The 14,676-nt window shown below is 44.7% G+C and overlaps 1 protein-coding gene across 4 annotated transcripts in view; it reads right to left on the bottom strand.

Annotated features, from left to right (window-relative positions):
- The window catches only part of AKAP13 (A kinase (PRKA) anchor protein 13), a 100,377-nt gene extending 89,994 nt beyond the window's left edge, over nt 1–10,383 (bottom strand). For all 4 annotated transcript variants that reach the window (XM_010571991.1, XM_010571990.1, XM_010571989.1 and 1 more), the window contains exons 1-2: nt 7,862–10,383; nt 3,333–3,409 (exon numbers count right to left, since the gene is read on the bottom strand). In XM_010571991.1, coding sequence (XP_010570293.1) covers nt 3,333–3,409; nt 7,862–10,313 — 2,529 coding nt within the window. In that variant the 5' untranslated portion in view covers nt 10,314–10,383. The remainder of the gene's footprint in view (nt 1–3,332; nt 3,410–7,861) is intronic.
- Nucleotides 10,384–14,676: the final 4,293 nt, after the last annotated feature.

A 14,676-nucleotide genomic window follows, 5' to 3' on the forward strand; every position in this document is an offset into this window, starting at 1 on the left:
TTATCTCTTATCTGGATCCACTCTCCAATTTCTTAAGGCCACTCTGAACCCTGACCCTGTTCACCCAAGTGCCTGAAATCCCTCCCAACCTGATGTCATCCAAGAGTGTTATAAACATACTTCTATCTTCCAAATCATGACTGAAAATATTGCAAGTTTTCCCCAGAAAGCGACCTTGCTGATATATCACACGTTACTGCACTACTTGGATCAGTGGAGAGATGAAAATTCAAATCTTTTTCAAGCTTCATTCTCTGTGAAGATATTTAGAAATGCCACGTTTATCTGGTAGACTGCAACTTCTGAAAATACAGACATTAATTAAAAACTAATTCATGTGGTAAAGGTAGGATGCATTAAATTCAACAGGAACTAACTAATGAAATTAATAAATGCAATGAGAAGGCTATTTCCCAGTGAACTCTGTTTCTGGGGTCAGCCAGCTACAATTTGTCAGTCACAGGCTTAGACAACTGAAGCTGTCGGATAAACCCTGCAGCGCAACCTTATCCATCCTGCCACATGAAGACTAAGATTCAACAAATAATGAATCATAACCAATTTCTGGGATCAACACAAGAAGAGAAGTATATCAGGGTACAGTTAATTTCAAACTGTCGCTTTACTTTCATAATGCTGGAGCCACCAGGCACCATTTCTAAATTATTGTAATATCACAGTATGCAGAAGCCAGACCAGATTTCTCAGAGTTAAGAATCTAAAGTTATTCAATTTAAAATTGCTAAAGTCTAATTTTAATAGATCGCACCAAGTTATTGCCCCAGCTCTGCTCAAGATCCCCAAACAAAGCAGGAAGATAAGGACCAGGGGAGTCTCCAGCAGGATGAGCACCCACTGTCCAACATGAAAGGAGCTTGGGAAATTCTGGTTACAGAATTTCTATAGCTGAACAAATACAACCTCTGAGAAAACATTCTGGAGATTTAAGAAACAGACACTTTAAAAACCCATTTTAATTGGAAAAACCATTTTTCCATTATTTTCTTTTCAGTGCTTATAACCCTACAAACCATTATTTTCCTAAACATTTTTCAGCTGCAGCTTTTCCATGACATGCACAAGAGCCTCTCTCAGGCAAAGTCTTCTGAAACAACTACAGGGGAAAGCATGTGCAATCTTATATATGTAATACTGGAATCAGCTAATTCTCAGCCTTCAGAAACCAACTCACAAGAAGGAATTTTCCCCCTTTTCTTTCCAGTGTGGTCAAGCTTACTGTCATTCAGCTTGATTGCACTATACAAGAAGTTGCACTTTTTAGGCTCCAAAACATATATTTTTTTTAACAGTCTGTGCATATAAACAGCTTTCCACATTGCTTATTTATAAATAACATTGTGCAAAATTCTCACCCATAAAACAGGAGTTAATGCAGTTCCCAAAGTTCGAAGTTGCTGACAGTACCGGAGAGACTGCTAAATACCTGTATCTCCTGACCAGGTGCAAGCAACATTTCTGTTTGCAACAAGTTAAGAAAACCGCTTTTACTAACCACAAAATGGCTCTGTAATGAGAAGGCAATGAGCAGCTGAAAGACTTCTGGCTACAAAAAAAGTCAGCACTAAATAAAGCAGAGACAGGACGTGGCAGGAGATGCACACTTTGCGATGGCTTTCACTGGCCAGCTCCCTACCCAACCTACACGTGTGAATTAAGCTCTATTTATAAGTCTTCCACCGATGTGGGTTTTTTTTTTTTAAATGACCTTAATATAGTGCAGTTGTTATTTTGTTTCTGTTGAACTTAGCAACAGGAAACTCTGTCAGTCCTGCAGCAAACTTTCCATTCCACTGGCACTCCCATTCCTGCACCAGAAAAGCCAGATTTCTAAAGAGGTGTTTGACGAGGTGGGACGGAGAGGAAGAAGAGAAGAGAGCACACAGTCAAAAAATCAAAATGCCTGTAAAACATGCAAAATGGAAGCCAAATTCAATGTGTTTCTTTTCTTTATTCCCTGTTTGAAAGGAAAAGGCAGTGCCCTAATCTGCGTTTTCTAAAGATATATTACTTTATTACCAGATACCTAAGTATTAGTCAGGAAAATTATCTTTAATAAAGGGTTGGTAAAATAAAAATCATCAGCATCTTTACACTCACGCACTCCAGTAATGAAAGACTTACTTATCAGACAGCACAAATTTTAGCTTGGAAAGTTATTTGCTTTAGTCCTTGGCTAACTCACCGAGCAAACAGCTAAGAAATTAAGCCTTAACTTGTTAAAAACATAATAAACCTGATTTTATTACAAGCTTTGGCAAGACTGTTCTGCCACCTAAAGAGCTTTACTGCGGGATGAGCAAAGCTTTTTGGTGCTCCACCCTGCAAATGTTAACTCATCCCCACAATATTTTCTCTTTTAACAACTTCATAATGGTACACTAACACACAAACACAGCTGCTCAATGGCAACGTGCACCAACACAGGCTGCGAGCAATTCAGCATTTACAAAACACTTTCTTTTTCAGGAACAAGAAACTATATATAAAATATAGGAGCAAATGCAAATCCAGCTAGGAAAGGTAAGACCAAAAAATCCAGCTGCTTTAAACCAAAAACCCAGGGGTGCTTTAAACCAAAATTACATTCCTGTCAAGCCCAGTATTCACGTTTTTTTAAATCATAGACAGTCCTTAAATATGGCAAAGCACAACTAATAGAAAACAACACCAACTGATTTCTGATCCCTGGCATACTTTTTTATATTGTTTCACTGACATGAGGAATACGGGGTTTCCCCCCACATTTGATCCCTGTATGTCTCCCATTATTTAATTTTTCTTCCAGCAAAGGCACTAATGCTCCCAGCCAGCAATGCCTTTAGACCTCAGAGTCTGTGCATGCACCAACACCGACTGCAGCCACAGTGCCCTCTGCCAAAAACTCCCTGGAGGGGCAAAGCATGAGAGAGGATAGAAAGAATTGCCAGGATCATGCATTTGTGAGGACCTCGGAGGCACTGCCAGCCCCCATGCAGCATTACCAACCCCAAGCATGTTCCAGGGCATCACTTTTATCAAATTATACACAAATCTTGGTACAGCCCTGCCTCACAAGGAACCTTTGGGGTCAGTCTCTGTGTCACCAACTGAGAAAACATAAATGTGGCTTAATCCAGTGGTTAAAAAAACACAAGGTCTAAAAGCCCACACTATTTTTAAAAGGCTAAAAACGTCATGGTGATGGACGCCATTCAGCTTTACAAAGGCTACAGAAAGAAAACCAGCAGGTTAGGTGGCTGGCCACAGCAACAGTGGCATTTCTTTAAAAAGCACAGAAAAAGACAAGGTGACAATGCATAAGTGGCACTCACCACTTCCTCGCGGGCTGCGCTCTCGACACGATCTTTCAGAAAATCCACCTCATCTTCAGTTTTCATTTCCAACTTCCCTGTGAAAATAGAGGGTTCACACAGGCAATTTAAAAACAAACTTATTTCAGGACTGCTGATATTTTTCTGTTTATTCAATCAAGTCTCAAAAAAAAAAAAACCCCAACCCCAAAAAAGAAAAGAAAACCCAACCCCCAAACCCTTCAACAAGTCCGTTTGACTTCCAACATCTGGTTTCATTCCCGACTTTGCTGCTTGTTTGTTATAAGTTTTAACAACTGTCGTGTCTGGAACTGAAGGAAACTATGAAACAGCAGCAAGCACGGGGTAAAACTGAAAAGCTCTAGGTGAGGCTGAGCACATCTGCATGTATTTGCCCATGTATTTTCTTGGCTCCCGTTTGTCTAGTTAAAGAACAAAAATTTTTGCTATTTTTCTTCTTACCATAACCCAAAGATAACACAAGAAACCAGCCTTGCCTTCTCTCAACAGGTATTTTAAGTGTTGGGAAAAAAAAAAGACAAGCTTCAAAAATGCAGCCCACCTGCACTGCCTTAATGATGACGATTAGGTCCCTGGACTAGGAGGGCAAACACTTTTCTGTTGGAGTTTACAAAGTCCCAGCTGATTTTCCCCTTCCGCATGCTCCCATGATGGTGTCACCACCACAGTGGTACAAACATCACATCCCAGCTGCTTTCTCTGCGCAGCAAAGCTTTCATTAGTCACCATTCCCCTGGGGTTCCCTTCTGCATACCTTTTCCTGGCATAAAGTCAACGTCCTAATACTCTTTCAACCCTAAGATAATGACTCTCATGACACACAGGATACTTTTAGAGAAGTGAAGTGATTTGACCAAAGCCACCTAGACGGAGAGTGGCTGTGCTAGGGCTAAAACCCCCCTCTAATCCCGTTCCCTCTCTCATTTCTACTAAAACCAAACACTGGATGGAGGACAACACGTTCTTAAAGGCAACATATGTTTGCAGTGAGTTTACCCATTCAGGGATTTAGCAAGAGGAGCCTCCCATCTTCACAAGTTTTCCATTGGCATTAAAGTCAACCCTTCACTTTGGGACTATCTGGTTTTGCAATGTTCTATTGATAAACGAATCCAACATCATTAAGTCAAATTGACATGATTTTGTCTCGATTAGATGAGTTTGTGGGCAGACTATCAGAAATCAGAGGTAATGCTACAAATTTCTGCGAGTCCCATTTGTTGGCAAAGCAGAGATCATGGTTGCAATGATATGTGCTCGCTGTCCGATGGTTGAGATCTTGGTCCAAAGACAGAACATGCATGGAAGAAACCTCTGGTGCACTGAGGACAGGGGAAGCAAGCGGTGTAGTGATACTCCATGCTGGGTAAGAACTGGAGGACAAAGACATGTGCCCTCAGGATGAAATTCGAGGGGACATTTTTTTGCACTCTGCCACTTCTTCCTAAACTTCTATTAAGAAACATATCTCAAATGAAAAGCACTATAATGCTATCACAGTTGTGCTACTTTAACAGGGGAAGGGAATTGTAGTAAGTACTTTTCCAAAGGGAAAACGCCATTGATGAGAATGAGGTGAAGACTGGTAAAATTCAAAATAAGGTGATAGTCTTCTACCTGGCAATGAATGTTTTCTTTAAATGCTGAGATCTACAAGGTACACGAGGGATATTTCTCCCAGGAGAAGAGCTAGGGAGCATGGATTACAGTATTTGTTAATTTAAGATGCCAAACCCCAACCATACAACCTAACCTTGCTGGGGTTGCTTTCTGCCAAGAAGCTGCATCTACTTGGAGGCCTTTAGTCAGCATAAACACATGCCATTTCTTCTCTTTTCACCCAGCCTGGCTACTGTAGTATGATTTCATATCCTAACTGCCCACTTTCCAATGAGTAGCATCTATCTGCCTGACTTGCAAATAATGTCCTTGCAGAACCCATTACTCAGCTGTAATGCACTTCTGAGTGTAAAGCTAACAGCATGAGGAGCTGCCTTATGAAAAGTAGGATCTTCTAGCTTCATTGCCTTCCTTCAGTGTTGTGATCAGTCACTAGATATTTGTCTAGATAAGGCAATTAGCCCTTTGAAGTCTCTTTTTTTGGGGGTAGGCTGAAACTATGTGGAGGCAATTAGATAAACAGGTATATATTTGGGAACAATTTCACAATAAAAAAAATAGAGCGCTCAATGATTTGGAGTAATGGCAACACCAATTATCAGCCAGTTACGTCTCTGATAAATCAGCATGACAATAAAGCCCTCTGATCACACGCGTTTCTGAGAAACAGCCTCGTGACCTACACTTCCTTTGGGAAGGCTTTATTGTATTCTATAGAAAAAAGACCTGATTCTTTCTGAGCACTGACGACTCCTGCATGGCTACAAAATACTCCGTACAAACCTAGGCTGCAGAGAAAACTCCCCAGAATCGACACAAAGAATTGAAGGCTGCCACTGAACTAGTACACAAAACACACTACCCAAAGTTTAGACATGGGCATAAAGAATGTACACAGCAATAATAATAAACAATAAATCTGTTCTCTTGAATTACTGCCATATCAGAGTTCTAGATGCTGCTTTATAGGAGCTGAATTTCAGAAATATTTCAAATAGTGAGCTTGGATTCACAGCAGTCGCTTGTCTCTGCTTTATGCCAATACTTTATTTGGGCTTCCCTAACATCTTGCCTCAGAGCAATCCTAAAGTTCTTCAAGAAAAGATATTCCAGCTCAAATTTTGCTTTGTGCATCATCCCATTGCAAATAAAAAATTCTTCCTTATGGAGAGGTCAGACCATTGTATTCCAAGACCTTTTAGCACTAAATCCTTATATATTTTAAATCAGTAACAGGGTCACCTCCTTTTCTCCCCTCCCTTTCCATACCCTAACACAGAATGATGCCTTAATCTTACTTTCCTACTTCAGTCACTATCTTATTGCACTGTTTAGTCCCTTCTTCTTTTAAAACCTCACCTAGACAATGTCATGCCTCCAAGAATCCAACCAGAGATAAAGACCTGCACTGTATGGACAGAGCCAGCAGAGCGGGAAGCTCCCAGAAGAAAGGAGTCCTGCCAGGTATTGACTTACAGTCACTCCCATCCTATTGAACTGTCAATCCACCACAGCACTAAAATAGGTTCTTTCTGATCCATCTTTAAATCTTTCTACTTATTTACTAATGATCTCCTAAGCAATGTTTACTGGTTATCTCCTGACACATAGACTTTCTAAAAATCCTGAATTCAACGTAAAAAGGATTTGCTAGACCCACCACTGACCCCCTCCCAAATCAATCCTTTCCCCTGACCTCAGTGATTCTGCTATCACATATCAGAACAAATCCTCTGCCATCACCCCATTCTGCATTTAGACTGAAGAAACAGCTCCCAGCATTGAAGCAGTGAAATAGCTTTATAGCTTTACAACCTCATGATTTATATAATGGCAGATTTTTTTTCTTTTTTTATCATTTAAATGTTTTGTTTGTTTGTTTGGTGCTGGGAAAGGAAGAGGCACTGTATCATTTTCTCATAGCAAAGAAAAAAATGGCAACTGAAAAAGTTCAGCTGCTTCCATTTAACAGCTGTCTGAACAGGTGGAATATAAAGATCAGATTACCTCCATGCTTCAGTAATAAATTCACCTATGATTTAATTCCAGACTGGAGCAACAAACCCATTTCTCTTTCATTCAATTTATCCCTTTATTTCCCTTTTTGCAGTTACCTGGTGGTGTTCTCTATTAGCTCCTGTCACACGGGCACCAGACGTCTACGCTGTCCCCCAAGTCCCACTGCTCTCCCCCATTACCACTTAGCCGTGGGGAACACCGGTCCCACTTCCCAGCCGAAGGCAGCAAGTAAAACTCATCATCTGAGTTCCAGTACTGCTTAAATGCACTGGAAAACACCACCGGCTGCTCTGCCCAACAAAAAAGCTTTGCAGCCCGGAAAAGGCGGTGGGGGTAGGGCTCGGTGGCTTTTTTAAATGACCTAATACCGCCAATTAGGAAGTGGCTTTGCACAGTTCGGAAGGACACTAGCAGCTGTTTCAAGTAGAGGAGCAAAGAAAGAGAGCCCCGTTGTACCCTCTGGCTCCACGTTAGCAAAAATAAAGGGGAGAAGTGAAGAAATAGCACTAAGCAAATAAACCCTCATGCCCACGTGAAAGCGTATAACTTGAAGATACAAGTAATCCAAATAGCTCCCTCCCATTCATTCCTCTCCAGGGAGGATTCAGGTGTTACAAATTCTTCTGCACAAATTCACAGGAGATGATGTCCTGTCCTTATCTCCAGTGCCAGCCAAGAAACATGCATTTGAACTGGAAGTTTTAGTATGTAACTTCAGATTTCTTTCTCCGAAGAAAAACCCCAAACACCTATACTTCCTCCACAAGGCAGGCCTCCTGCTCTTATTTCCCTTCCTTTCCTGATGAGACGCTAGAGGCACACTTACAAAGAAAAAACTAAAAAGTAGGAAACCAACTGATTCTTCCTACCTGTAACAGGCTCAGCTTGTTGCACTGCTGGGCTGATGTTCCTCTTCTTCGTTGAGGAACTTAAATCCATTTCTCCATTAAGGCTGGCTCCCACATCCACTGCAGCCTGGGTCTCAAGCTCCACTTTTTCTGTGGCTGGTAATTCAGGAGAACAAGGTGTCTCCGCTGCAAAAACCACCGCATCAAAACTTTTTACCATTTTAGGAACTTTATCCAGCGAGTAGCCATCACTTGACGAAACAAAACTCTTTACTCCCACATTTTCCAGTGACTCAACAGCATGCAAATAGCACAAACACGGCAAGTGCGATTCAGGTACAGGTTGGCTTTGCTTCCCATCAGGCTCAGCCAAGACCTCCCCCTGAGCTGGTTTTGCAGTGTGACCAGCATCACTCTCGCCAGCTGGACAAACGGTGTCGGTGCTGGAGTCGCTGTCGCACGTGGGCTCTTCTGCGATGGGCTGAAGCGCTGCCCGGGGAAGCATGCTTTCCGTATCCTCCTGCTCTTCCAGAAAGGCTGCGACAGGGGTTATTGTCACCGGCCTTAACACTTCCTTACCCTCACAGGCATCACTCGGGGCTCTCATTTCTGAAGCATCCTTTAATTCGGGGGTACTGCTGCGCGGGGAGATTTGTTGTAGGGTTTGACTGGGATAATGTTCTTGGTTCAGGGCCGCATCCGGACAAGGGTCGCTCTCCACACCTGGTGACTTGCCTGCCGATGCAGGTTCACGGATGGTGCTTTCTCCTGCACCCACTGCCCTGGTCTTGCACGCTTCTTTGGCACGGGCTGTCCCTCTCATCTCAGCATCCACATTGCTGCCACCTGCCACAGGCCCCTCCTGACAGCAGGCAGAGGGTTTCACAACAGCAGCACGAAGTTCCTCCGACAAGACCTGCTCCCTGCCACTTGCAGAAGCCTCCTGCTCGGGCTCAGCTTTGCCCCCTTCAGCCTCCTGCAAGAGGCTCTGCTCTGGAGAGCCCTCATCCCCTGCATGGTCCTCAGGCCAGCCGGCTCCGGCAGCTACCTTGCCATGCTCCCCGCCACGCTGCTGGGCAAGCTCTGCTGAGCCTGCCGCCACCGTCACTGCTTCCTGGTTTTGTTTAGATTCTTCATTATGAGTTACAGAGGGTGTGCCTATTAAATTATCCTCCACACAGTCTGTGCCCTTGGCACACGGAGCTAACCCAGGGTCGTTAACTTGCAGAGCTGCCTCCTGCCCGGGAGGTGCCACTGCAGCATCTCCCTCCTGACTCACAGCCGGTCCTTCTCCTCTGGGTAGGGGAATGAGTGATTGCATCTTGCTGCTCAGCCCCTCCTGCTCCGAAGCACTTTCTGCTATCTCTGCTTCGGTTTGTGCAGGCTCTTTTTCTGCCAGGCATGCGCTGGCACCCTCCAGAGGGAGCGACGCAGGCTCATATTTGCTCTCTTGAGCAGTGCCCGGTTTGAAGCTGTCGCCCATTTCATCTTCAACAACAGTTTGATCAGCAGAAGGGTGACAGCTAGCAACTTCCTGACCTCCATCTGCAGAATATGCACTTCCTCCATCTCCGCTGCTGCTGGTATCAGGTCCTGCTGGCTCCTCTTCACGGGCTTCGCTGCCCTCCATTGCTTCAGCTGCACGTTCAGTGATCTTACCGCTCTCCTGGCAAGGTGCAGGTTCTGCACCGCTTTGATTAGATCCACCAATGTCACTGTTTTCAGGTTTAGCGTCAGGGCCATCAGTTTCCATACTGTCTTTCAGGGAGGGCAAGCTGGATTTCCCAACTGTGCAACCTGCTTCTATCTGCCCTTCTTGCTCCCCGCTGCCATGGATTTCCAAACCAGGATCAGGTTTTGATGCACATGTGGGAAACTTCACCCCATTCACCGCTGGCAACGCTGCCCCAGCACTTGCAGTGACATCCTGCCTCGCCGCAGCATGGGCATCGCCTTGGCTTTCCAAGAAGCCACTGTTTACCTGATCAGTACACGAGTCTGCTCCAGTCTCTTTGTTATTGCTGGTCTTGCAAAGGTCAATGGAGACAATGCCAGTGCCATCATCTGCATTTGTACTGTCACACGCCGACACCACTCCCACATTTGCATCCTCCCCATCTGCACTCTCGGTGCCATTAAAACCACCGAGTAAGGGCTGAGAGGCACTGGCTGACTCTTCCTTAGCTGGCAATTGCTCTTCTATGTTTGCAGTCCTCCTTTCACCAGCCTCAGCCATCCCATCCTCTCCCTGCTGCTGGCCCGCAGCCCTCTCAGCTGCCCCTGTACAGTTCCTGCATTCAGTTTGGCCCATAGCCACATCCACGCCCTCCAAGGAAGCTGGGGCTTCGCCTGTAGTTTCAACCACAGTAACAGTACTGTCAGCTGCACGCTCCTCAGCAGCTTGCACTTCCTGATGGGGACTATCTTTACTGCACAAGCCAGCTTGATCCAGAACAACTCCAGCAGATGTCATTCCAGCTTCCTCATTTGTATTTCCACAGGATGGAAGATTTACGGCACTGTTTACACTTGCACACAGGCTCACCGTGCAGTCGTTCTCATCTGATATAGTCCCAGAGCCTTCAGCAGAGGTTGGCCCCTCCTCTTCCTTTTTACTCAACGTCACTTTATTTTTACTTTCACAGAAGCACTCTGAGCTCTTTGCATCCCCCAGGCTCAGCAAGTCATTTGGCGCATCATTAAAAGCTCCCAAACTCCTGCTGTTGCATTTATCCTCCTGGTGGGTTTGGTCTGAGAGCTGCCTGATATCCAGGTGAACAAGATCAGATGGACATTCCTGCCTTCCTTCTTTCGCCATTTCTTCTAGGCTCTGAGAGGTAGTGGTCGGGTGACCATCTGGCTCTGCTCCTTTAGAACAGCTGTCTCCCGAATCTTCCAGTACAGGCTTGGTCTGCTGTCTTAAACTCTGTAACAAGGAAAAAAAAAAAAAAAAAAAAAAGATTACTTTGCTCTGTCACACATTTACACTGCCTCCACTATGTACAAGATCTCCATGTACATAATCCTGTTCCATGCGGCTCCTGCTCCCTCTGTACCTCTACCTGGTGTCGCCTGGGACAGAGTTACAAACATACTGCAGTAGGTATTTTAAGTGTTGGTTTTGTTACGCAGTAATACTGAAATTATTAGAATGACAGAAACGTTGGTTAGAAAGAGCATCTGAAGGTCAGCTAGTCCAACCTACTGCCTGAAGCTGGAGTATCACCAATGCAACAACAGGTCAACCATTACTTCATCTTGCCAAGTCCCCAAAACCTACAGTGAGGGAGTACCCACCACCTCCCTGGGCAATCTGTTCCCATGCCACACCACCCTCCCATGAAGAAGTTTTTCCTAATGGCCAGCCTGAACACCCTGAAGCTGAAATTTGTCCCTCTACCCCCTTGTTACACCATCTGCCACCACTGAGAATAACTGTAATCTTTGTAATTGCTCTTCAAGCAGCTGTAGTCCTATTTCTTGAGTGCACTTAAGTTCAAGATCAGTAAACAGCAGAATTCAGTCTACCAAATAATGCAAATATATACCAGTCTAGTCCCAAAGGGCTTGAGGAAATGCCGCTTAACAGCAACTTCAGATCTCTGTCCAATAGCACTCCCCAGTTCTCAGTGTTGCTCAATTTTCTCTCTACTGATGGAAACACTACTTCAGACATTGGAATTGGCTGACTATGTCCGAGCACCACCACTTGTCTCTCCTACTCCTAGAACTGAACTAATCATCTAATGTACTCCTGAGAATTGCATGCATAATTAAATACCTGAAATTTATTTCCTAAATGGAAATAAAGATTTGAAAATGATGACATACTACTAAAATTAATGCATGTATTATCATGGAACAGTAGCAACATATTCAATTCCTGTCTAAACAGCATTTTCCTTCCAGAGCATCCACTTTGTCAAGGATCCCCCAAGCTTTTATAATTTGATACAATCAAACTTTTACCTAAAAAGAACAGTCTATTTCAATATCTCCTTTTTTATTCTCTTCTCTGAACCATATCAGTGTTCCTATCTTAGAAAAAGTGACTTATTAAATTAACGAGCAACCTCAATCCTTCAATGTACACCACATAGAGCTCCCTTGGTTTGCTTGGGGTTTTGCACTGTAAGCTTTTGGAGGTCACGCTGGTTTCTCACTAAGTGTCTGTGACTATCCACAAATACAAAACTCTAAGGTACTAGTTAAAATCTGTTCTTTTTTGCATTTATTTGTAAAAATACTCCAAAAAAATACATGCATCCTAGAAGCCTAACTTAAAAAGGTCCCTGCAAATTTTGTTTAAGACTATTTTGTCAGAAAAATAGAATCTCATACCAAAAATGTCAGCTTAAACACCCTTTATCTCCCTGAATATTAAAACAGCCAATATGTTAAATGATGCATCACAGAGAACTTCTGGGTACTGCATATACAAATAGTGGCTAAAATCATCACTGCTATGTTGAGGATATTGCATTTACTCATCTTTCCACACTCTTGAGGTTTGCAAACGAGCACTACCACTGAATCACAGACCACTAAACGTACCTCTGTTTTTTGCCATGAATCCCCTATTTAAAATAATCCTGCTACCCAGCTCCCATATATGCTGTCACCTATGCCAGAGCTTCCTGGTTTTGAGGCATCCCAAGACAGATTAGCATCGGAGGCAGGCAGCATGGCATCGCCATCCATTGTGTAGCAACAGGAATGGGACTCGGGGCTCTGTGTGCAGCAGTACCCACAGGCTGCTGCTATTTTTTGCAAGGGCAAACAAACAAGATCAAATGGCATGCCGGCTGTCTGGTGGCTATAACCCCGCAGCAGAGCATGGAGACCGTGCTGCTGGTTCCCTGCCAGGATGGACAGACACAGACAACAGTGATGCTTGCTTGGGAACAACCAAGTTTTTCAAAAGGAGGGGCTGTGGCAGCCCCAGCATCCTCACAGTGAAGTCACTCTGCTGATAGCCTGAAAAATAGAGCCGTCTGCAAAAGAAGCCAACTGGCTTTTAACTGACCCAAAATGAACCTAAATGAAATAATTACAGGGCTGCTTTCCAAATTCAAATCAGATTAGATGTGAAGTGAAACAGTACTGGAAAGAAAAAGTCTAAACATAGCCTTTTCCGATTTCATTGTCAGGCAAAATGTACCCATCTGGCATTCGCACAAGCAAACAAGAAGTGAGCTGGATATGCTGGCCGTGCTTTAGTATCTTTTGATGGAAAGGGGAAGCGATTTCACAGTTAGCCTTGGTTTGCCACTCATACCACCAGTTCCTGTTGAGATCGGGAGTAATTAACATCTCAGGCACCCAGGGAAGGGTGAAAACAGCTCAGGGTGGCCCATACCTCTGAAAGTCCCCCCAGCCCACTGCCTGCAGACGATACTCCCCTTCCTTAGTTAAAGGAACAAAAATATCCTGTTATTTAGATCCCACACCTCTATAAAGGCAGATATATGAGCTGATGAAGGAACACCCACAAGTGATGCCAGCTGCGCAAGACACGTGGGTGTTTCTGAGAAGTGGCACAGAAGCATCCTGCTGTTTCACCTTCCCATCCCAACCAAGACCCTGTGGCATCGATTTTAAAGCAGCAAGGGGAAGCCCTTCCAAAGCCCCATAGCTCCTGCAGTCTGACTGCTGTGAGGTCCAAGAGGAGCGCAGTGAGGGGACCACTATGGACACACACTGCATGTGGCCAGGGCAGGCTCGTCCTCCAAGTCCTACACCACGGTGCTAAGGAAATGGCTGTTTTCTCAATCACCTGCCCCAGAGACTTTCCCCTCAGTCTCACGTCTGACCCCAGACTTCCCATCTGAACAGAGACGTACCCACCATGCTCATCCCCCACAAACCCACCCTCACTGTGGAGCCTGCCTTACGCTGCCCAACGGCTGCTGGACACTCGGGAGGGACAGCACACCTTCAGGAAGGTTTTCCCTGCCCATCTGAGCGGGTCCCAGCCTAAATGGAGAAGACAGGAGCTGGGAGCAGAGAGAGCCCACAAGGCCAAGGAGAGCTAGCAATGCACAGCCCCAAGTCTGCTTTTCTTCTGAGAAAATTTGCTGCCTAATACAACTTTATCAGACCTCCCCATGCTCAGACAAGAAGAAAATAAGCAGGCATCCGCCTGGATGTTTGATAACGACATCCAGAGAAAACGTCTAGGTAAATACACCCCCAAAGGGTGCCTACGCGTGGAAGTCCTTCCCAGGTGCCAGGCTGCAACCAGCCAGCTCCACTTCTCTTTCATCATCTCAGCCTTTCCCTTACCATGTGCTGGTGGCTCTGCATGTGCATCTGAAGGTGCCGTATGTCACTCTCCAAGCTGGCTGCTACCCCTTCCTTGGCTTCAGCTGTCAGCATGTAAACATCAAGCCCACGATGGTGCTTCACACTGTAGTCCCCCGAGTGCACGGTGTGAGACAAGGTACTCCAGGAGTCTGGTTCCCTGGCTTCCTCTCTGCAATGAAACAAGCATGGGTTAATTGGCAGGCAAGGAGGGATGCTGCATTGTGGGACACGCACACTGTTCTTCACTCTGAACAGTCATCTAATCAATGGCCAAGGCGAAACAGAGCCCCGGCTCCAGGGCCAGACAAACAAATACACAACGCGTACTTCTTGGTCTTGAAAATTAATGTGATATAGAGTTAATGCCAGCCACAAGCTTTATTTCACAAGGCCCTTCACAGGTAGAGACACCTGCTTTTTTTTCCCCAGACTATAAAAGACTAGCAGCAAAGGGCACAATAATTGCTTTTTAAAATGGAATTTATTGCAGGTGGAGATCACCAAAGCAGCTATTGCAGAACAACAGACAG

This window comes from Haliaeetus leucocephalus, unplaced genomic scaffold (assembly GCF_000737465.1).
Source record: "Haliaeetus leucocephalus isolate CR32 unplaced genomic scaffold, Haliaeetus_leucocephalus-4.0 Scaffold339, whole genome shotgun sequence".
In the NCBI taxonomy this organism is placed as follows: Eukaryota; Metazoa; Chordata; class Aves; order Accipitriformes; family Accipitridae; genus Haliaeetus; species Haliaeetus leucocephalus.